We start from the raw sequence: 23,584 nt of genomic DNA, 5'->3' as shown, positions 1-23,584 counted from the left end.
TCTCGAGAAAACTTTCATCAATTTTGCTTATTTATTTCTCCATGGTAAATAACGATGACCATTTTCGCCTCTTGTCCAAAAATAAACAAGCTCAAAGACCTGTATATTCTCTGCCTCTCCAATTACACTTTGTGATTACTCCCGTCCATGTCTCATTTCCTTACGCCTTTATTGGGCTATCCCAGTTAAAATCCATACACCCCCTATAGAAGACTTGCCCTTAATCTTTCACACATATCAAATGGAGTCACCTATTCAGGTAATCCCATTTGAAATTTACACTCCCTGTGTGGAAGATTAAAGCAATGTCTTCCATATGGGGGGACTAACTGGAATAGCCAATTCATCATAGCAAGATGGTTTATGAATCTTAGCTTTGCAGTATTATTGGTGATGATGTATTGAATATAGCACATTTCAATCATTCTTATTGGCTGTCCATTGTGAGGGGCAAAAAGATGTGCGGAACCTCATCGGAGCCATTCTGTTCATGAAGATATTTCAAATATAGTTCAAATTTTTATTTGGCCTCAAAGCAAAGGAGCAAGACTCAAATGATATTTTTCTCATTCTGAAATATTTTTCTTTTGATTTCTCTTTTTCTGATTATTAATGAAATAACACATCAATTTCACTCAAATCTTACTATAAATAGGCTAATGTTGTGTGTGTGTGTGTATGTATGTGGTTTATGTAAAAGGCTCCGTCAGTTTCAATCCAAATGTCGCCAAATTCATACGGGAGATCGAGGAATATACGGGAAATTGCCTCGACTTTATTTGGTTGAAATCGGTCAAAAAACAGTGAAAATATGGGTAAAACGGGGTTTTTGTTATGAAAATCAGTTACCAGCCTGCGCGTCACTGCAGCTGGCAGGCAGCGCGTCGGCGATAGAGCGTCATGCGCACTACGCCAATGCGCGTGTAAATGGAGCAGAGCCACGCGACTTGAGAGCCAGAGACCAGTGGACATGATAATACAGAAAGAAGGAAAAATAAATAAAAATTAAAGGACAAAAAGTACATGGACGGGTCACGGGATTATGATAAAGATGAACACTTCCGCATACACGCTATGAGAGGACATATACGGGAAAAATATGTGTGTTGTATAAACAAAATGAAGCGGTAGACCTACTAAAATGAAATTAAAATGACAAAAGAGGTACGAGTAATTAGGCCAACGGGTTAAATTAACTAAATGAAACAGGAACGAAACAAAGAAGGAAAGAAATTAATTAGGAAATGTAAGAAAAAAGAAGCTATAATAATGATAACAGAATTAAATAAAAAACATGGAAACGGGAAATCACAAGCTAAGCAGCAAATATTTCTTTTTAAATGGGAACAAAATAGCCCCATGTAGAAGAAACTGATAAGAAAGGAAAAAAAAAAGAAATGTAAGAAGAGACAGATGTATATAAATAAAATGTATCTTTTCGATGATTCTACCTGTTCAGTAATTCTTCCTGTTATAGTGAACGCTCCCATTTACTCATCTAGCGGGGACCCGCGCGAAGCGTGGGTATCCCGCTAGTGAATGTTAAATAACTAAAAGGACGTTTCAAGTTTGATGTTGCCCGAACTCATGAAATTTCTTTGTTTCTCTCTCTATCACTCCTAAAAACTTTCACTGATTTTGTTTGTTTTTTGCAATATGTGATGGAAGATTTTTTTTTAAAGGCCTTGGTGTCACAGAAACTTCCAACACAATCTACAACATAATCATCAATTCATTAATAATAAATTCACATGGCCACAGACACAATTTCAAAGTATATTTCTTTTATTTACATCAGGACGGACTTTGTTTTATCCATCTTTATCACACTTCCTCTGCAATTGTTAAAACAAATAGAACCGGTATTAAACCATTTTCTTACAATTATTCAAAGAGTCGCATGTATTTCATTCATGTTTAATTTACCCACCAGTGGCCTTAATAAAGCATTTTTGTAAGACTTGCAATAATTATTTAAGGAGCAGGCTTGTTGTGACCCCTCGATTGTACATTATGTTGTTATATAATCATGGAAGATTTTCCCAGTTTTAGCCATTTACATGTACTAAAGAACTGTAGTGTACTTCTTAAAATTAATACATGGGTCTTATAGGAAATGAGTCAAGAAAGCCAATCATATTGCAATTATATCCTCATAGGTCTTGCGGTTCTTAAGTTAAGGCCAATAATGTGCTAAAAGGAAAGTTTTGAGCATTTTCCCCTCCCAAGAAAAATCATGCACAATCATGACACCCCTTATATTAAGCCTTGGGATCTCCTCTAAGGAACCCATACCATTCCTCTTGTGTGTCAGCTTTATTTGTCTTAATAATTGTGAGCAAACACTGCTGGAACATATTGTCATAGGCACTTGTATCAAGTTAGAAATCAATTCTGCAATTCAACAAAATATTCTTAATAAATATACCTATGTGCATAATTACTTAAGTAAATCATATTCATACATCCTTTAAGATCTGAAGTTAAATGGACGGATTTAACATTTGCTATTCAAATGATTATTTACACATAAATATTCAGTCTTCAAATATCAAGACTTAAAATAATATATACATTTTTTCTTTTATACAAATCTGTTTATATACACTAGTCTTATTGTGGTGAGAAGTTTCTTATACAAATTTTACTTATAACAGCAAAGTCAATAACATGGGTTTTTTTTTTTTTTTACAAATGTGGGCAAACCCTTGCATATCAAGGCACACAATATTTGATATTATAAGTTTTCAAAATGTACTTATGCATAAAATTATGGAAGAATTATTATTCAATTGATAGATAATGATATTTGTTTACCATCTTGAAAAGTGTCTGCAACAATTTAATATTCATAAAAAGCAAAAAACAATATGTAGCGGTACTTTTCTATGCATTTGACAAATTTTCTCTAAATATAATTATTTTAGAGAACATGTCATGAAATTACTTTAGAACAGCTAGGGCTTCCCAAACTGGCGTGTAACCCAAAGTATGTTCAGTCATGTCACACATACCTTTAAATAGCATAACTTCATTATCAGGTATGTTGGTATATGTGGTAAAAAATGCATGAAACATGAATGAACATGACCATGATAACAATGATCACTATTACCAATATTGGTCTGAGTGGGCAATCGGAGGGTATTACATTAACACCTTTCTGTTGGCATTAATTTGGGTTGGGCACTGCATTAAAATTTTGTGTTAATTATTACTGATGATACTTGGAAACAAAAGAAAGGAATTACATACCTTAATGCTACCAGTGCTAGTCATTGTCTTCTACATAAAAAGTCTAAGTTTTGAGATATTTCCCTCAAAATATCAAGATCTATCTCAAGAACCACTGAACCAATACTAGGTTTGTTTGTACTCATTTTAATGCATTTTTCATGCTGATTCAAAATATGTCCATGTAAATGTATAATTCTGACATTTTTGAATTTTTGAAGAACATTTAGAGGCTAGAGGCTTGTGTAGAGGCTTATAATGTTACAAGCACACCTATCCATATATTTCAATCAATGGCATCATTTATTCCGCTCTATAAAAACACAGTCAACTCTTCACACCATTTCATTCAAACATCGTAGAAGCAGAGCCGACGCTCACTTCCACTGGTCCTCCAAACCCAAGCACTTCACTGGTGAACATATCTGCTGTGACCTGCTCTGGAAGAGCTTCTTCAAGCAGTTCAGCTGCTCCAGCTGCATCATAGCTTCCTATCTCTGAGCTGCCTCCCTCTGGATTTAAACCAAGTAGTGTTGTGATGTATTCGGCAACTTCTGCTTCAGTCATGTGTTCACCTGTAAAAAGAGGAAATGCATGTCACAATTAAAATATTACGATTGGCACAGTTATTGTGTGAAAAGTCCTTCCTAGCGGAAGCATCATAAGGAGGGTAATAGGTTGAGTCACTATACTTACATATCAAATTTCTATTTCCGGTGGCATGATTATGAAGCCTACTTAGCTCAGCCATTCAAGAACAAGGTTTTGTTAAGGTCCTGGATATGATTTCCAGGTGGGAAAACAACCACATATTTCCTTATTATAATAATTAGTTGCTATCATGTTAAACAACCAACAGAATGGAGAGCCACACAAGAATGACTTTCAACTTGGCCTCACTTTTTAATGATATACCTTATACTGGACAGATTATAGATTGGTTTGAGTTGACTTTCCTGTAATACCTGTCAATAAACTTTAACCCCATACTGATTGGTTACAAGAAGCCTGTCTATTAGGATGTTTTGAACCAATCAGCAACATGACAAGACCAATCAGAAATGCTGTTAACATTCAAAACATGATTGTGTTTTTTATAACAGGTTTAGTACATTGGTCAGATTTATGACAACCCACAGAATGGTCCAATAGATGCTGTCCACACATTTTGTTGCATCTCTTGAGCCAATTTGACATTTAAAACTTATAACCAGTATTACTTCTCATTGTTTGTCAAGCTCCATGTAACCATCTCATCTGTGTTTTTTGTTGTCGTACCTTTAGTCTGTAAAATGTCCAGCAGTTCTCCTCTATCAACCGCTGGTGCTCCCATGTATTCATCAAGACCCAAAACTTCAAATGCTTCATAGAGCTTGGTTGCAGATAACCCAAAGGCTGGACGATGGTTTACATACACTGATTGGGGAAACAAATCAGAAATAAAATATATATGGTCAAATATCATGTTGAGGAAAGTAAATTTGAATGATTTTTGTTTATTTTATGTTGCATACAGAGAGACAAATACTGTTTCCTACTATTATTATCAAATTTTATCTAAAGAACCAGTAGGGGTACTGTCTGATCAACTGAAAATTTGAAAATATATTGTGGTTTGTCTTGTCACATTGCACCACAATGCTCACAGGTAAATAGTAATTTTGTTAGCAATAACATGGTCAAACTATTGTACCAGGCTGTATTATATAATTTGTAAAATGTGTATAATTCAGCAATTTCCTGAACAAGACCCCCCTAAAACCTCATCCCTCGAACATACTCCAAAAAAGTTGAGACTTTCATCAAAAACCAAGAACTACACAATGTTTGTGTACATAACCTTTGTTGCAGATTCAGTCACTTGATAAAACTTCCTCCAATATTTATTTTCCGGCTGTCAACAGCCCAAAATTACAACATGTGCAGTGGAGCACCCTAATACATATGCAAATTCAATGTATAAATTTTAGGAATAAGATTTTTTTTTTCGGTATCTATTGAACCAAACCCTGAAAAGAGGATGCAAGCATCACAAAATACCCCTTTAATAAACAATTAAAGAGTTAACTGATATCATTAACCTTTAAACTTACATTTGATAAACGTTCCCAAGTCAATGTGACTGACATACTCCCCGGTGTCAACATAGCGACTGAACTTGATCTCGCTGATCATGTCTTCAATCTCTTGCTCGGAGGGATAATGACCCATTGCTCTCATCACAAATGGAATCTCAGAGAGTGGGATCTGGGTAGAGACTTCTCGTATTGCCATGGTATCAACACCTTGACTGCAAATAAACAAATATGGATACAAATGGATTTATACTTTATGACTGCATAACCTGAATGGGCTATTCCAGATGAAATCCGTATACCCCATATGGAAGGCATGACCTTAACCTTCCACACAGGGAGTGTGAATTTCAAATGGGGTTACCTGAATGGGTTACTCCATTTGAAATATACACCCTCGGAATAGATGATTAAGGTTATGTCTTCCATAGGGGGTGTATGAATTTCAACTGGAATAGCCCAGTGCTAGAGAAAATAAAATTCCACATACGTGATGTGATCAAGCAAAATCAGTCAGAAGTCGGAAATACTGATTTTGAGATATAGCCAAACAAAGGAAGTATTTCCTTTTGTTTTCTATTGTTTTGGAAACTCTTTAACTGCTCATATCATTTGAACTGGTTGTCCAATAAGCCCAATCGCTATTCTAACTTCCGGTTTTTGAGAGAAGTTTTAGGACACTTTGACCTCTGACATATCGGGAAAATTTACGTAATTATTATTAATTTTCTTATTATTGTCACAATTTTGATCATTAAAAATACCAAATAATTAATTTTAAAACATTTATATTTTTTATATTTGTTTTAAATATTGTAAAACATTTTAAATTATATTTTGAACGTACAAAAACCCAATATTTCTGAAAGGTCAAAGGACAAAGTGTCCTAAAACTGCAAAAACTGTCCCACAATGCATTACAAACTTCCAATGCCGATTGGGCTTATTCAATGGGGTTTTCTGCAAAATGTAAAACTTTGCAAATGCTGTTTACAATCCTATAAGGATAAAAATGAAAATTTAACATGTCTGACTTCAGACTGATTTTGCTTGATCACACCACAAAATTTAGCTAATTGCATGAGCGGGTGCCATTCCTCCTGAAGCACGTGTCTATTCTACCTTCTCAGCATATTCCAATACCCACTAAGACCCCAGGGTGGTAAGGCAAGTACTGCATAAGTGCACAACACAATGACACAGGGGGGTTTGAACCAGCAACCTTGTGATCATGTGTCAATGCACGTACTGCTGTGCATACTTTATCCCCTTCTTCCTCCTCAGTCCAATTCGCTCCACTGCAGGAGGAAAGGCCTTGTCACCAATTTTCCACCATACTCTACCCTGATCTGTTCTCTGCCAAGCAATGCCACCATGTTCTGTTAAATCATCCCTGCTGTTCTGTCACTATGCTGCTTAACTCTTTTTGAACAAGCCATTTTAATAGCCAACAAATGAGCTTATCATCGGGAATATAATTAATCTTCTTTCAAAGAATACACTGACTCAAAAACAGCCTTTTAAATGTTAGCGAATTATGTAAAAGCTTGATACGTTCACTATTGGGTCGCATTGTACGGTACAGAAATATTCTGCCTGGTAAGGTATATGGGAAATGCCATGCCCTCATCAATGTTTGCTAGGCACAGCATTTGTAGCCCTCAAATGCATATAAGTCCCACATGTCTATATTTCTCTCACAATTCCTCCTATCCACCCATACTAATATTTACCTCCTAATTTGGGCATAATAGAAATAATTCTCCAGTTCTTTGAAGAGTTCTCCTTCCCTTCCTCCTTCAAGAAGTCCATAAAATGGAATGAGACCTTCACCACCAAGTTGAGAGCCTGCTTCAATGACCCTGCAATTAAACATAAACAAACTTATTACTGAAAAAGTCTTCAGAACATTAAAAAAAAATCATTTTAACCAGGCACATTTTGCAATGAAAACCACAAAATCAACTTGAAGTGGGTATATTCCTTGATTGAAGGGCATAACAAGCATTGGACAGGGGTTTTGCCAAAAAGGAGGGAAATATCAAAAAAGGAGGAAAAAGAAAATGATCTCCTATTTCTACAGAAGTGAAAAATTGAAATAGGAAGATCCCTTCTATCCGAGGAGAAATCTCATTGCTGGTATAATGGTCCACTTCTTTGCAGCTGTATTTGACAACATCCAAAAAGTGAGAAGAAAAAGCATCAAAAGCTTCATTTCTTTTGCATAAATGAATAGGGATTCAACACAATGCCTGAAGCAGCTCAATATAAAGTAGATCAGGACATTTGATGTTAGGCATCATTCTGAAGAAAAAGTCAAAATTATACAATGAGTACATGGCAGAATATCATAGTCTTGACTCAAAATTGTTTAAGAACATGCAATTTATCTCTGCTTTAAGATGCACATTCTTCTTTAATGAAAGTCATCTATGAAATCAACTTGGCAGTTGAATCAGTGCTTGAAGAAGGCAGATTGGCTATTGCCAATATCACATGTTCAGGGTCATGATTACATTGACTTTAAAAAGAAAAGACCCACGGCAATGAACTAGAACATGACACAGATAAGAATCTTCTACTGGTGATAAACAATCTCATTCAATATTGGAAAGAAGGCCAGTCAATGCTCATCCATGCAAGGGTCAAATCTACTGACAGGGCATCTAGCACATGTCATATATGTATAATGGCTGTTTCATTTAATGCTGGGGAAGTATATATAATATTGTATACAAATACTACAAGCTTAGATTGGAAATGGGGCAAAGAATATATCCTGAGGTACTGGCTACGGGTCTATGACCCCAAACACAGAAGGTGAGGGGTAATAGGCCTGTAGCCAGTACTGAAGGGAATATAGTTGCCCTATTTCCCCAATAAAAACCATGTATTTGTTTTATTACACCAAACTTTGGCTTTGGGGATGAGGTTGTCTCTAACCATGTAGAATTTGTACATGCTAATACATGGTATATATCGGGTACTGGCTATGGGCCTATCACCTACGGGCACATCATGCTTCACACTCCAGGCTTGGGGTGACAGGCCCGTAGCATGTACCTCCGGAAAATAGTTTGCCCTATTTCCCCTCTAAACATGTAGTATCGTATCTCCACAAGCTAGGAGCAGCTACATATATTTGACAGCATCCTGAAGTCACACTACCAGTATAGCACATCATTGAACTTCTGTCATTGTGACTTGTAGCAAACACAATATGTATCTGAAGTGGAAAAAGATTTGATTTCTAGAAAGAGTATTCCCCCTAAACACAAAAATCTGCCTTGAAAAAAACTGAGAGCAAAGTGTTGTATTATTATGCCAATCCATGTACTAGAATACAATCCAATACATGTATATAATAGCAACTGAAGATTTACATAACCCTGAAGCATACACATGTAAATTTGCTATCAACTTGTATGATTCTACACAAGTTCTAAAGACCCCAAAACACAAACGAAAGCAGTCTAATCATGAAAGCAGTCTCATTTACTATTGGTACACTCCATCTATTTATCTGCCAGGTCTCCATCAAATACAATACTTCACAATTGTCATATTGGGCAATTCCAGTTGAAATCATACACCCCTATGGAAGACATGACCTTAATTTCCAGCACAGTGAATGTGAATGTCAAGTGGGGTTACCTGAATGGGTGGCTCCATTTGAATTGTATTTGTATTGTATGAGATATGCCCAGAGTAGGTACCTAGAGTTATAAGATACTTTCTACAAGACCAAGCTGTCAGTGGAATGAGTGGATTATGTTGACATCATAAAAAGTGTCTTTTGAAATGCTTCTGGGAATGTGAAAAAAGTTGAGCTGCAGCCTAAAAGCTGTTTAATCTAATTTTGCATCAATGAAAATATGGGGTTCAACACAATGCCTAAAGCAGGTCACTATAAAGTAGATCAGGACATTTTTTGAAAAAGCTAACCTCAATGAGCATAACCGACCAAATTATCTGCCTCTAACTTAGAACTACTTTGATTGGTTACAAGGACAGTTATCTCATGTATTGAGCAAATCCATAGATAGTGATGGCCAATCAGAGGTTTGGTAAGAATAGTCACCAGGGCTGAAGAAGATTGAACCTAAATTTACAATGAGTTCTAAAAGCTCTATTTTAATTGGTTACTGAGATGATTATATCATGTAATTAACCAATCAGAGGCACTGTAAGTGCCCATGGGGTTAACAAGTAATAAAATATGAACTCTGATTGTGTCTTTGCTGACTCTCCTTACAACTACATATAGAATGAGCAATCATTTTTACACAGGAAAGGCAAGTCTAGAACAATCAGGTTTACACAGGAAAGGCCAGTCTAGAGAGAAACTTGAGATTTTTGGGTCAGTCAGATGTTGAAAGGAGTCAGGACTTGTTGACCTAAAAAGAAGGGGCTAAATTTTGAAGTAAATTCTTTATTATTTCCTGAAGTACAAATTTGATAATCATATAAATTGTATGGTCCAGACTATGAATCTCCTGGAATTGCTCATATTACCAACTCTTTGAGGCATTAAATAGGCTGCATGATAATGGAGCATAGTTTTGTGCAGTAAACAAGAATTTTCAAAGTAATGGAAGAGAACTATGAGAAAATATACAGAATGAAAAGTTTAGAACCTGGAGGATGTTGCAAGAATCCGTTTCAAAGAAACCAAAGAGAATGGTGAGAAAATACAATAGGAAAGCTAAGGACCTGGAGAGTAACTGTAGGGACAGCAAAAAACATTCCATTGGCAAACAATAGCTATCAACAAAATGAAGCTTTTTTTTATCAACAGGTTCTAAATATATTGACCCTAAATAATTCTTTCCATACCACAGGAACACTTTCTGCAAAATAATGTCAATGGTTTCTCTTCTAGGTCGAGTAAACTTAAGAAAAAAGGGAAACTGGAAAGTTTGTATATCGCATATAGAAATAAATGAATTAAGGGCATAAGTAAGATACAGGTCCTCTTGAACCAAATGACTGTGGTGTGTCTCATCTCAAATTGAGAGTAATGCCATCTTGGCAGATTCGAATCCCACGCACCAATCTTAAACCCGCAAAGCGTTAAGCATACTTGTGTAAAAGGGTGATTTGTTCGTACACATAAACGCACCGATTCAAATTTGCAACTGTGAAATTCAACATGGCGTTACTCTCAACTTGAGACGAGACACACTAGAGTCTGATAAGCAGAGCTTGATTTTTCTTTAACCACCCTTGCCATCATATATTATGGTAAAAGATGTGAACCATAAAAAATCTAGAACTGTTAAATTGGACAATGCAGTTCTTTTTGCTGCTAGATCTGTTTTGCTTTGTATAAGGGTTCTATGGATGTGATGGAAAGTATTGGTAGGAAAAAGTGGGATATCAAGTAGACTATTACAGATTACCTATATGGCAAGCTTAACCTCTAAAGTGTTGATCCTTGTTTGCTAATTCAAAAATAATTCATGCGTAACATGAATTTACCAAAAGACGAATATTGAGAGTAAATGTAGTCAGTCTCCAAAAGAATTGTTTGGGGTTTTGGGGGGACTTTAGATTAGCATTGATGACTCACTGACTGTAGGTGAAGGTGAAGCAGTAAAACAAAAGATGTATACAAAAATAATAAAAAACTAGTAGTGACTTACTCTATGGCTACATCCCACATGCTGACTGATGCATCTGACCCTCCTGCTGTGAAGACATGCTTGCCATCATGACTGCAGACCATATTTGTCACCTGCAATACAAAAATATAACAAAGAACAAGGCATGAATTAACTTACTGGGTCAAATTTGCAAGATTCTGCCAGTGGTTTAACCCTATGAGAACTACCTGCCGATTGGCCAAAATGAATATTGTGTCCAATTTTGAACCAATCAAGGAGGGTGTTAATAAGATCATCTGCAAATGCAAGTTTGACTATAAATAGTTTAAAGCCTAGTCATAAGTGGCAATTGAAATGAGCATTTCAAGTTATCAACTAATCAGAAATGCTGTTAGATGACCAGTAGTGTCCAGGAGATTAAGAATCAACTGGTAAAAATCTACAACTTACAAAGCCATAATGCTGATCATTCTGTAATGGGCTAAACCAGTTGTAAACCATCCACCCTCTATGGAAGACATGACACACAGGGAGTGAAAATTTCAAATGAGGTTATCTGAATGGGCCACTCCATTTAAAATTCACACTCGCTGTGTGGGAGATTAAGGTCACGTCGTCTACAGGTGGTGTATGGATTTGAAATGTATTAGCCCATTGCTCGTCAAAAGTAGTTGGACACCTATGGAAAACTTGCACTATATAATGGCATTATTTCTGTAACTGTTAATGTGCTGAAATGCAGCTTCCTTTGGTAGCAAACTCTTCCATGACCTTCCAATCTTCCCCCACTAATCAATATTGGGTACTATAGGTGGGCATGAGCAACATTCCAGGATTCAAAATTAACGAGCATTGTATCTCATTAAATCAACTAGTATTGAATACAAACTGATGATTTATTGCTTGCATACATGAACCTGTATCTATTTCAAACATATTCATTTCAAATTGTTATTACCTTGCCGGTAAGGTTGTCCAAATCTGTAAAAAGATGACTAACTGCACAGTGAAACCTATTGGAAAGGCATACTTACATGTTATATCTGTCATTTTTTGACTTACCCCTGATGGATGTGCTATTCTGGCAATAGAATTATGTGGGTTACCATCCAATGGCATGATGTGTAGCCCAACCTTGTCTGTTGTGATATAAGCCAAGTATCGCTTCTCTTCCATCTCATCCGCTGTAGGGAGTACTTCAATTCTGATGCAGAGTAAAAAGAATAAGTCAAATAAGTGTTAGATATCAGTCTGTAGTCCAAAAAGAGTTAAGTTGAGGGTTTAGGGCATTTTAGGTTAGGATTAGGGTTAGGGAGAAGAAAATTTGTGACAAGCGACACATGGTGCTTGTAACCAGCTTGATCCAAGACCATATTTGCATTATCTAATGATATTAAACAAAAGAGTTGAATGTCAGAAAAGTTGATTTCTATGAAAATATGTGTGCAATTTCTTTTGTTTTCTATTGTTTCAGCAACAGGTTAGTGTCACATTGAAACAAGGGAAAAAAATAAATAACACAGACAATTTACTGCAACGTAATATGTAAAATCAAACAATGCAGACAATTTAAAGGTGCCATTCAATTTGCATGGTTAAATAAACAAATTGCTATTTGTACTGTTTTTTTGACCTGCTTACATCCATATCATCATTGCAGACAAGTATTCAGTAAATATTTACTGATATTTCACCTGCAATCGGCTATTCCAGTTGAAATACACATACCTCCTATGGAAGACATGACCTTAATCTCCCTATACAGGGTGTGTAGTTTTCAAATGTAATCACCCATCAGGTAACCCCATTTGAAATGTACACTCCCTGTGTGGAAAATTCAGGTCATGTCTTCGATGGGAGTGTACATGTATGGATTTTAACAGGAATGGCCCAATGCTGTCAAAAGGCAATTAGTTCTCAGACGGCTGATAAATTAGCTCACAACAAACACTCATTAAAATTTCATAATTATTTTATGGCATATCATGAAAAATATATATTTACACAGGTAAGGCTCAAGTATTTTGTCTAAAAACAGCTAATATTTAAAGCTATATACTGTTTGGCTAAAGCTCCTTAATGTCATTATAAAGGCACTTAATACCATACTTGACCAAGTTTTAAGAGCATGGTCTTATAATTTAGCTGGGGAAATAATTAGGTTAAATTTGACAGGTCTACTAACAATAAGACATCTCTTATCCGGACCTCTTTTATATGGATCTCTCTGTTATCCGGCTGTGTTATCTTCACAGGAAAACATGTTTTTGATGATTTTAAAACACCTTAATTCCATGATCTGAATGCTTAGAATGACATATCTATGTTGCATAAAGCACTCTAAAGTGATCTTTTAGTGTTTATTACCCATGTTAAAACAATATTTTGTTGTCACCATTTCAGTACTTGGGACAGTCAATGCAGAATTACATGTAATTCACTTATCCGGATTTTTCACTTATCCGGACAGTGCTTGGTCCCATCATGGCCGGATAAAAGAGGTTGGACTGTGTTTATTATTATTTTTATATTTAAAAAAAAAATGTTATCATTATTGTTTCTGATAATTTATTTTAATATCTAGTAACAGTAAAATAATATCTGACTTTGCAGTTGAGCATATAGACTTAAAAATATCTTAATTTCACTCTTGAAGTTACATTATTGGTTATCTGAAAGATAATTTTCCCCCTTAATCAGAATCTGTATACCAAAATCAGCCTGTATATTCCACAGGGGGAGTATGAATTTCAAATGGAATGAACACATTAGCAGTTCCAACTTATCCTCCCTGTGGAAGATTCAGGTTAATTCTTTCTTAGTTCCTGAGGATGTATGAAATTCAAATGGAGCTGCCTAACATGTTCATTCTATTTGAAATTCATACTCCCCATGTGGAAGATATTTCCAAAATCTTCCACAGAGGTAGTGTGGATTTTAAATGGAATAGCCCAATGCGGTAGAACTTGGTCCCATCATGGCCGGATAAAAGAGGTTGGACTGTGTTTATTATTATTTTTATATTTAAAAAAAAATTGTTATCATTATTGTTTCTGATAATTTATTTTAATATCTAGTAACAGTAAAATAATATCTGACTTTGCAGTTGAGCATATAGACTTAAAATATCTTAATTTCACTCTTGAAGTTACATTATTGGTTATCTGAAAGATAATTTTCCCCCTTAATCAGAATCTGTATACCAAAATCAGCCTGTATATTCCACAGGGGGAGTATGAATTTCAAATGGAATGAACACATTAGCAGTTCCAACTTATCCTCCCCTGTGGAAGATTCAGGTTAATTCTTTCTTAGTTCCTGAGGATGTATGAAATTCAAATGGAGCTGCCTAACATGTTCATTCTATTTGAAATTCATACTCCCCATGTGGAAGATATTTCCAAAATCTTCCACAGAGGTAGTGTGGATTTTAAATGGAATAGCCCAATGCGGTAGAATTTGATCTACAAAAGACACTGAACGTGCAAATATCTTAACATTGCATTTAAACTGTTAGTCCCCAGTTATGGTAATAAATAATGACATCAAAAAGTTATGGCATATGCTTGCTTGAAGGACAGTAAATTGATATGGTTTTTCTACCATATACTTACTTCTGCAAAGGTGTACCATAAGTTGGCCCAAGCAGCGTTTGCCTACACATCTTAGTAGTTGTATTGTAAAGCTTGAATTTGAACTGCAAAGAAACAAAAAAATTGTTTTAAATGTTATGTTAAGGCTAGCAGACACTAAACATTTTCCTTAAAGAACAGAATTCTGCAAAGAAATCTGAAAATAACTCCACATTTTACGTCTAACTTTTAAGAAAATTAGCATTTACCTTAGAAAATCTGATTTTCCAGTTTTTACATTGGACTGCTAACCCCGTTTTGACCTTGTGTGTTCATGTGCACATGATCGTAAAACATTACTCAAATTGTTTGTGTTTTCTTTTCAAATTTGTAGAGATCACATGGCATAATTGCACAATTCCTAGTAAAACATGATTTTAAAAAGTAACATTGCTAATATTGTCACAATATTTGTGCAAAGTTACACTACAGGAGTGGTAAACGTGACCTGGAAGCAGAGCTCACAATTGATTTAGTGGTACAAAGTGTTAAAACATTGTCAACTGTGGATGCAACAAACTTGTTCTTACATTAAACCTCAATATGATGCGATCAAGCAAAATCAGTCGGAACTCGGAAATATTAAATTTACAGTTTCTTATAGGATAGTAAACAGCATTTACAAATCTGGATTTTATAGAAAATCCCACTGAAATTGAACAACCAGTTCCAAAGATATGAGCAATCAAAGAGTTTCCAAAACAACAGGAAACAAAAGGAAATATTACATTTGTTTGGCTATATCTCAAAATCAATATTTCTGAGTTCCGACTGATTTTGATCGCATCACATATAAGGAAGGGCATACAATTGTTGCACACACTAGTACTGCAAAGCTATTTAAAATATAATTACCTGATCGTTAGCCAATAAGAAGAATTGCTCCTTTGTGATTGGTGGATGCCATGCGATACACTGTGGGATGGCGCTTTGCTCAATTCTTTCGCATGAGACTAGTTTGAGATCATCAGTGTCACTATTTATTAAATCATACTCCACCTGAGGACATGATAAACGAGGAAAGTAAAATATTAGATTTTTAAATTTGCAATGCACTGTGGGACAGTTTTTGCAGTTTTGGTACACTATGCCCTCTGATCTATGGGGAAAATTGTTTCTTTGTACGTACAAAATATAAATTAAAATGATTTACTAGAATAAAAATTGTATTATTTCATAAAATAGTTCAATTTAAAATAGTGTTTTAAAACAATAATAATTACAGCAATTTCCCCGATATGTCAGAGGTCAAAGTGTCCCAAAACTGCTCTCAAAACTGAAAGTTACAATGCCGATTTGGCTTATTCTTTAACCACATCACATACATTGACTGTCCAGATTTTGGTTTCATCATGGGATTCAAATGTTAAAATTGAAAATTTGAAAAAATTTGTTATATTATTGTTTAGTGTGTGATGACCCACTAACAACCACATCCTCCAACTTTAATCCATCAAAATGCAGATATTGTATGCTATCAACTGAAACTTCATATATTTTTCTCATATAACCCCAGTGAAATTAGATTTTGGGCCTGGAATATGTTTCCCTAGGCGGTATGAAGAAAAACATCACTTTTTGGAGGTTGTCACCCCAGAACTTATATACTGTTCTATGGCCCATGGTGATAAACATGTTTTGCTTTCAGAATCCAAACAGTGCAATAATTTAACTCAAAACTTGGAATACGAGTGGTTGGGTGATCGTTTCAATGTAGTGTAGAAAACACAATGACATTTTGTTACAATCCAACCTCTGACTATTTTATTGCTTGTTAATGTGATCACAGGTCTCATATGAGAAATTAATCAAACACTTCTTGAATAAATATCGTCATTTCTGAAGGGCCAATTGAATCAAGTATAAGCCATCACAAATACAGTCTCTCAAAAAAATACACTCTAGTCTAAAAGCATAGTTATCTTACTTTAAATTTTCAAGAGATGGCAGCAGCATATCTTTCCAGCTGCATAATTCAAATGAATTATGTAAAGATAGAGGGCAGTTAACTAAGAAAATACTGAGGTGGAATATTTCACAGAATATATCTTCCTGAATGTATACTGTTTGTCACAGAGAAATACATCAGCTTCACCGAAACATCAAACCAGTGGTGTAATGTGGGGTAGTTGCCCCAGATGGCTTTTTACCAGGCTAGCCAGAATAACCGTCCTACATGTACATGTACCAATATTGCAATGTGCATAATTCTCTTTGGTCCATTTAACACCAAGACTCAACTTGATTATGTGGTACAAAAGTTTAAAGAGACCAAGATACCCTTTACAAAATCATTAATATCTTGACAATTATTACTCTTGAAGAGGTTCATTATGTTTGTAGAAATCCATGCTACAGATTTCATCTTGTCAAAACCAAATATCATTTACTGACCTGACAGTTTGACCATCTTGGATGATCACTCTGAAGATGGCTATTGCCCAAGATGGTAAAAACTTGTCATGTCAGTAATTAATTATTGGTTTTGACAAGATGAAATGCATTATAGAATATATCTTGACAAATATGATTTTGGTTTAATGTTAAAGCTTATTTTATGGTGATTTCTTCTGCATCAAAACTGCATAAAAAACACGACTTGTTCACTGTTTTGTAGTACTAGGATACAAATGGAGTTCAGCCATCACATAGCAGAACAGAATCATGGTAGAAGTGATGATGTAACAGGATTAACTACCTTAGCAATTGGTTCAAACAATTTTTGAATATATCACCCTGCACTACAAGCAGGTTGCACTCATCACATTATGTGTATGTCTGCAATCATAGATTGAATACAATACCACTCTTTTCAAAGATACTAATCTTACAAGTGCTAATGATCAGCATATGAATATTCTATAGAATTATGATTCAGGTCTTTATCCCTGTTCTTTGATATGGTTCAATGCAGAGGTACCGTGTGACCGTACTAGTGCAGTGCGGTATATTCAAAAATTGTTTGAGCCAATTGCTATGGTATTTAATCCAGTAACATCATCACTTCTACGGCGAACACTAATATTAACTCACCAGTGATCTGTCTTCTCCCACAGAGATAAGTCTTGGTGCTGTGGTGTCTAATTTGAGTCCAAATGATAGGCCTCTAATAGGTTTATAATGTGCCCTATGTTTGCCCAAATATGACCATGGATATTCACTATCAGCTGCCTCCCTCTTGAATAATGTCACACAGTAATCGGCATCCTAAAATAATAATAAGGAAAATAAAATAAAACTTCATTCAATCTAAAAGCGACTGTCAAATATTGTTCTGCATTTCACAACAATTCATCATCAAAGTAAAATGACCGAATTCCTAACTCTGAGTTCCCAAGTCTTCAATTTTAAAATTTAATGAACACACACTTCCAGACCAACAGATACAGCAACATACTTAATATCTGCCCCCTCTCAACACCGGTCATCATATACCAGCTGTATTTACCACTTTTGTATACACACACTTTTTTCTCCCTCTCTCTTTAACATTCATTTCACTTTCTCTTTGAAAAACATTCTACAACTTTTGAAATTCATTTCTGGAATTTTCATGAGCATAATGAAGATTCAATGTCTTTTAACCCTTCTCTGAAAATCCCATCACCAACAAAATAAAAACATTAAAACTTCTCCATACTCTGTAAGACACTCAGCCGAAAGTGAAGGCATCCGAACTTGAGAGAGAAAAGGTATACTTTCTTGTCACCATCTAATCTGAATAAGAATATGTGACACGATCAAGGGAAATGAGTCGGATGTCGATAATATTGATTTTGAGATATTGGCAAAGAAAGTGTTAAAATTCTTGTTTTATATTGTTTTCAGCGATTGATAAATTGATGTAACTTCACAAAGAAAGGCCGTATCAACATGGGGTTTTCAGTTTCTGAAAGCTCTAAATGTCCTCTTTAACATGTGTAAAACTCATTTTCTACCAGGGCCGACATGTGACTCATTCCCCTTGATTATGTCACATATAGTCACAGTACCATTAGCTGCTTCAAACAATTTGTTTGATACTCGATGTGAAAGTCATTCATTTCAGGGAATGTAAGAATGTGTAGTAAGTTAGTAAGTCACTGAATTACAATTGAAACAATACTCACAGCTGTAGCCATCCATTGTGAGTCAAGTGAGAAAGTGCAATGCATCACTGCATCACGACTATATCTAAATGGTTCCGGTACTTCATTATCTAATGTCAGACTGTCTAGGATATACACATATCCATTGGTAAACCCAATACCTGTATATGATAGGAATAGTATTATTATATCTGGTCAGCATTGCAGTTTGATTGAGTCACTGCATCACGACTGTATCTAAATGGTTCCGGTACTTCATTATCTAATGTCAGACTGTCTAGGATATACACATATCCATTGGTAAACCCAATACCTGTATATGATAGGAATAGTATTATTATATCTGGTCAGCATTGCAGTTTGATTGAGTCACTGCATCACGACTGTATCTAAATGGTTCCGGTACTTCATTATCTAATGTCAGACTGTCTAGGATATACACATATCCATTGGTAAACCCAATACCTGTATATGATAGGAATAGTATTATTATATCTGGTCAGCATTGCAGTTTGATTGAGTCACTGCATCACGACTGTATCTAAATGGTTCCGGTACTTCATTATCTAATGTCAGACTGTCTAGGATATACACATATCCATTGGTAAACCCAATACCTGTATATGATAGGAATAGTATTATTATATCTGGTCAGCATTGCAGTTTGATTGAGTCACTGCATCACGACTGTATCTAAATGGTTCCGACTTCATTATCTAATGTCAGACTGTCTAGGATATACACATATCCATTGGTAAACCCAATACCTGTATATGATAGGAATAGTATTATTATATCTGGTCAGCATTGCAGTTTGATTGAGTCACTGCATCACGACTATATCTAAATGGTTCCGTACTTCATTATCTAATGTCAGACTGTCTAGGATATACACATATCCATTGGTAAACCCAATACCTGTATATGATAGGAATAGTATTATTATATCTGGTCAGCATTGCAGTTTGATTGAGTCACTGCATCACGACTATATCTAAATGGTTCCGGTACTTCATTATCTAATGTCAGACTGTCTAGGATATACACATATCCATTGGTAAACCCAATACCTGTATATGATAGGAATAGTATTATTATATCTGGTCAGCATTGCAGTTTGATTGAGTCACTGCATCACGACTGTATCTAAATGGTTCCGGTACTTCATTATCTAATGTCAGACTGTCTAGGATATACACATATCCATTGGTAAACCCAATACCTGTATATGATAGGAATAGTATTATTATATCTGGTCAGCATTGCAGTTTGATTGAGTCACTGCATCACGACTGTATCTAAATGGTTCCGGTACTTCATTATCTAATGTCAGACTGTCTAGGATATACACATATCCATTGGTAAACCCAATAGCTGTAAACGTTATGAATAGTATTACTATATCTGGTTAGAAATGAAGTTTCAATATCCAAAATATCAACACCATAGGGTTATTCCATTTGAAATCTATATATGATCTTAATCTTCCATACAGTGTGAATTTCAAATGGGATTACCTGTATGGGTGACTCTGTTTGAAATCTACATCCCCTGTGTGGGAGATCAAGGCTAGGTCTTCCACAGGAGGTGTATTGGATTTCAACTGGAATAGCCCTCACAATTGTCCAATTCAATTGAATTCAATTCAGCAGATCAGCAATCTGATTGGCCTATCGCGCCAAAGCAGGTCAAAGCTTTGTTCAGTGTTCATGAAGACTCTCAAAATATTGGACAGCCTTATCATTAATGACACATTAATACTAAAATCAAAAATTCCTATCATCTTTTAAATATACTCGGGTATTACTCCGGGAGCTAGAGGCACCTCCTGTGCATCCCCCCAGGACTAAACCAAACCAACTTTTTTAGGTTCCTGAGATGACCCCAAAACATAATCATGATGTTCCCAAAAATATAAACTGGCCCCAAGTGGATTTTTCCAAGATGGCGTCCAAAATGGCCCCCAAATGCAGGTAATCACTATAAATTACCATATGTGAATACTTTTTCTGAATCAAACTAACTTTTCTAGCTTAATTAAAGAGCCCAACATAAACTCAAGTTGATATAAAGGATAAAACGTTCCAAAAGTCAGTGTATTTTCAAAATGGCGCCCAAAATGGCTGCCGAATGCAGGTAATCACTATAAATGACCATATATGAGTACTATTTCTTAATCAAACTAACCTTTTTAGCTTAATTAAAGAGCCCATCATAAACTCAAGTTGAGATAAAGAAACATAATTCCCAACAGTCAGTATATTTTCAAAATGGCGCCAAAATGGCCGCCAAATACTGAAAAAAGACTGTAAGTTATCATATAACGGGATTTTTTCTGAACCAAACAATAACTTTTTGGCTTGATTTAGGGTCTAATATACTTCTAAGATAATATAAAGGGAAAAAGCATCCCAGCCATCAGTGTCCTTCTGTGATAGCACCTAACGTGGCCGCCAAAATTGGCACCAATACTAAAAATGAATAAAAATTCTCAAATATTAATGCTTATTCAGTCAATATAAAGTCAAACTTGAGACATCTTTGACCCTGAATGAAAAAAACCCAATTCAAATATATAACAAATATTGTTTCCTCCCTATTACATCACTAATGATATAAATAAATAAATAAATGGGAGTTTCCTATAGCGGATGTATACTTTTCTCACTAATGCACAGGTTAGCATCAGCAATGACATCAGTAAATAAATGGACATTTTCTAAAGCGAGTGTCCACCGCTTTCTACTCACAAACATTTAAACCTGTGAAAAATGAATATATAGTATTCTTTTCTCACTGTTGAAGAGGTTAACATAGATAATGACATTTTCTATAGCAGGTGTCCACGCTTTCTACTCACGAACGTGTAAAGCTGGTGACGGATTAGCCATTGCTGAGGCTGAGGGTGGCAAGCAGTTCCCTCGCCTGCCGCCGGGGGCGGCCGCCGGTGCTCCAGTGTGGCTTTCTGGCCTGGGAGGGTAAGGGGACAGCTGACAGGGTTGGATGTCAGCGAGGTGGGCCTGATGGGATTCCCACGCTGGTTCTGAGAGCTGCGGTACCTAGGCTGGCCACTCCTCTCGCGCGGCTCTTCCAGCTGTTTCGGCGAGAACGCATGCCGGCCCGGTGGGGGGGTTGCCGTGTGGTCCCATGTTTCAAGAAGGGACGGGCACTCCGGGCTGCCGGCCCGTCTCTCTCCTCCCTGTTCTCTCCGGGATCATGGAGAAGTTGGTCAACGGGGCTGTGTGGAGACATTTCGGCGATCGGAGGCTGATGTCTAGACGGCAGTTTGGTTTCAGAGCTGTCCACTCGACATCAGATGCCCTCGCTTATGTTTCCCTCATGCCTCACCAGCGCCTTTGGGCAGCAGGGGAGAGGCTTGCGTTGTCTGCCTGGGCGTCGGCAAAGCATTCGACCGAGTTTGGCACCCTGGACTCCTGGGGAGGCTCTCTGCTCTTGGCTTCTCTGGAGGGCTGTTGGTATGGTTGGCTGACTGCCTCTCGGGCCACTCCGTGAAGGTAGTGCTGAATGGCAGGTCATCCAGTCGGTACTGGTGTCCCGCGGGGTCCGTCCTTGGTTCTCTCCTGTTTGTAATGTTCATTGGTGTCGTCTCTCGGAGGCTGACAAATGGTTCCATCTTGTATGCCGACGGTATTACCCTGATGACCTTTATCGAGTCTAGAGAGGACAGACAAGCTGCTGCTGCATCTCTCGGCAGGGACCTACTGAAGATCGAGGTGTGGGCCTCTGCATGGGACATGCTTTTAGGCCGGGGCAGCTGGATGCCAATCCATCGCGGTTTCCGGCCGCGGAGATTCTGCTGGTAGTCATCCTGGCCTCCAATTCCTTGGTGTAGGGCTCCCGGAGGCGGATGGTGTTGGACGCCTTGGCCTCGCCCTCTGCAGGGATTTGTCTTGGAATCCTGTTGTGACTAGGATGGCAGGGGCGGTGGCCCGGCCGGGCGCGCTGGTCTCCTCCTTCGTGCTGGCGCCCCTGCTTGGTGCCGGCTCGGGGAGGCATGGTTTTAAGAGTGTGGTCAGATCTGGGATACTTGTGCCTGTATTATCCATATAGGGAGAGAAACTACTGGGAACCACACACTCTCGGAAACCATAGTGGGCACTTTATGTCATTAATTATGTTAACCTCTTCAATATTGAGAAAAGAATACTTGCTATATATTCATTTTTCACAGGTTTAAATGTTTGTGAGTAGAAAGCGGTGGACACTCGCTTTAGAAAATGTCTATTTATTTACATATGTCATTCCTGATGCTAACCTGTGCAATAACGAGAAAAGTATACACCCGCTATAGGAAACTCCCATTTATTTATTTATATCATCAGTGATGTAATATTTGAATTGTTTTTTTCTTATTCAGGGACAAAGATGTCTCAAGTTTGACTTTATATTTGACTGACTAAGCATTAATATTTGAGAATTTTTAGTCACTTTTAGTATTGGTGCCACTTTCGGCGGCCACTTTAGGTGCTATATCACAGAAGGATACTGATGGCTGGGATGCTTTTTCCCTTTATCTTATCTTAGAAGTATATTAGGCCCTAAATCAAGCCAAAAAGTTATAGTTTGGTGCAGAAAAATCCTGTTATATGATAATTTATAGTCTTTTTTTTCAGTATTTGGAGCCATTTTGGGCGCCATTTTGAAAATATACTGACTGTTGGGAATTCCTTTTCTTTATATCAACTTGAGTTTATGCTGGGCTCTTTAATTAAGCTAAAAAGGTTAGTTTGATTCAGAAATAGTATTTATATATGGTCATTTATAGTGATTACCTGCATTTGGCGGCCATTTTGGGCGCCATTTTGAAAATACACTGACTTTTGAGACGTTTTATCCGTTATATCAACTTGAGTTTATGTTGGGCTCTTTAATTAAGCTAGAAAAGTTAGTTTGATTCAGAAAAAGTATTCATATATGGTCATTTATAG

The 23,584-nt window shown here is 36.5% G+C and overlaps 1 protein-coding gene across 1 annotated transcript in view; it reads right to left on the bottom strand.

Annotated features, from left to right (window-relative positions):
* Window positions 1-1,713: 1,713 nt before the first annotated feature.
* LOC140164510 (cilia- and flagella-associated protein 251-like) overlaps window positions 1,714-23,584 on the bottom strand; it is a 40,413-nt gene continuing 18,542 nt past the window's right edge. Inside the window, exons 14-23 of the mRNA XM_072187805.1 lie at window positions 18,657-18,796; window positions 17,581-17,754; window positions 15,403-15,546; window positions 14,530-14,612; window positions 11,978-12,119; window positions 10,955-11,046; window positions 7,043-7,171; window positions 5,328-5,524; window positions 4,513-4,650; window positions 1,714-3,809 (exon numbers count right to left, since the gene is read on the bottom strand). Coding sequence (XP_072043906.1) covers window positions 3,580-3,809; window positions 4,513-4,650; window positions 5,328-5,524; window positions 7,043-7,171; window positions 10,955-11,046; window positions 11,978-12,119; window positions 14,530-14,612; window positions 15,403-15,546; window positions 17,581-17,754; window positions 18,657-18,796 — 1,469 coding nt within the window. The 3' untranslated portion in view covers window positions 1,714-3,579. The remainder of the gene's footprint in view (window positions 3,810-4,512; window positions 4,651-5,327; window positions 5,525-7,042; window positions 7,172-10,954; window positions 11,047-11,977; window positions 12,120-14,529; window positions 14,613-15,402; window positions 15,547-17,580; window positions 17,755-18,656; window positions 18,797-23,584) is intronic.

The sequence above is a fragment of the Amphiura filiformis genome, chromosome 11, assembly GCF_039555335.1.
Source record: "Amphiura filiformis chromosome 11, Afil_fr2py, whole genome shotgun sequence".
NCBI lineage: Eukaryota > Metazoa > Echinodermata > Ophiuroidea > Amphilepidida > Amphiuridae > Amphiura > Amphiura filiformis.
Note: the sequence above shows the minus strand (reverse complement) of the source record. Positions and strands in the feature narration are given on the sequence as shown.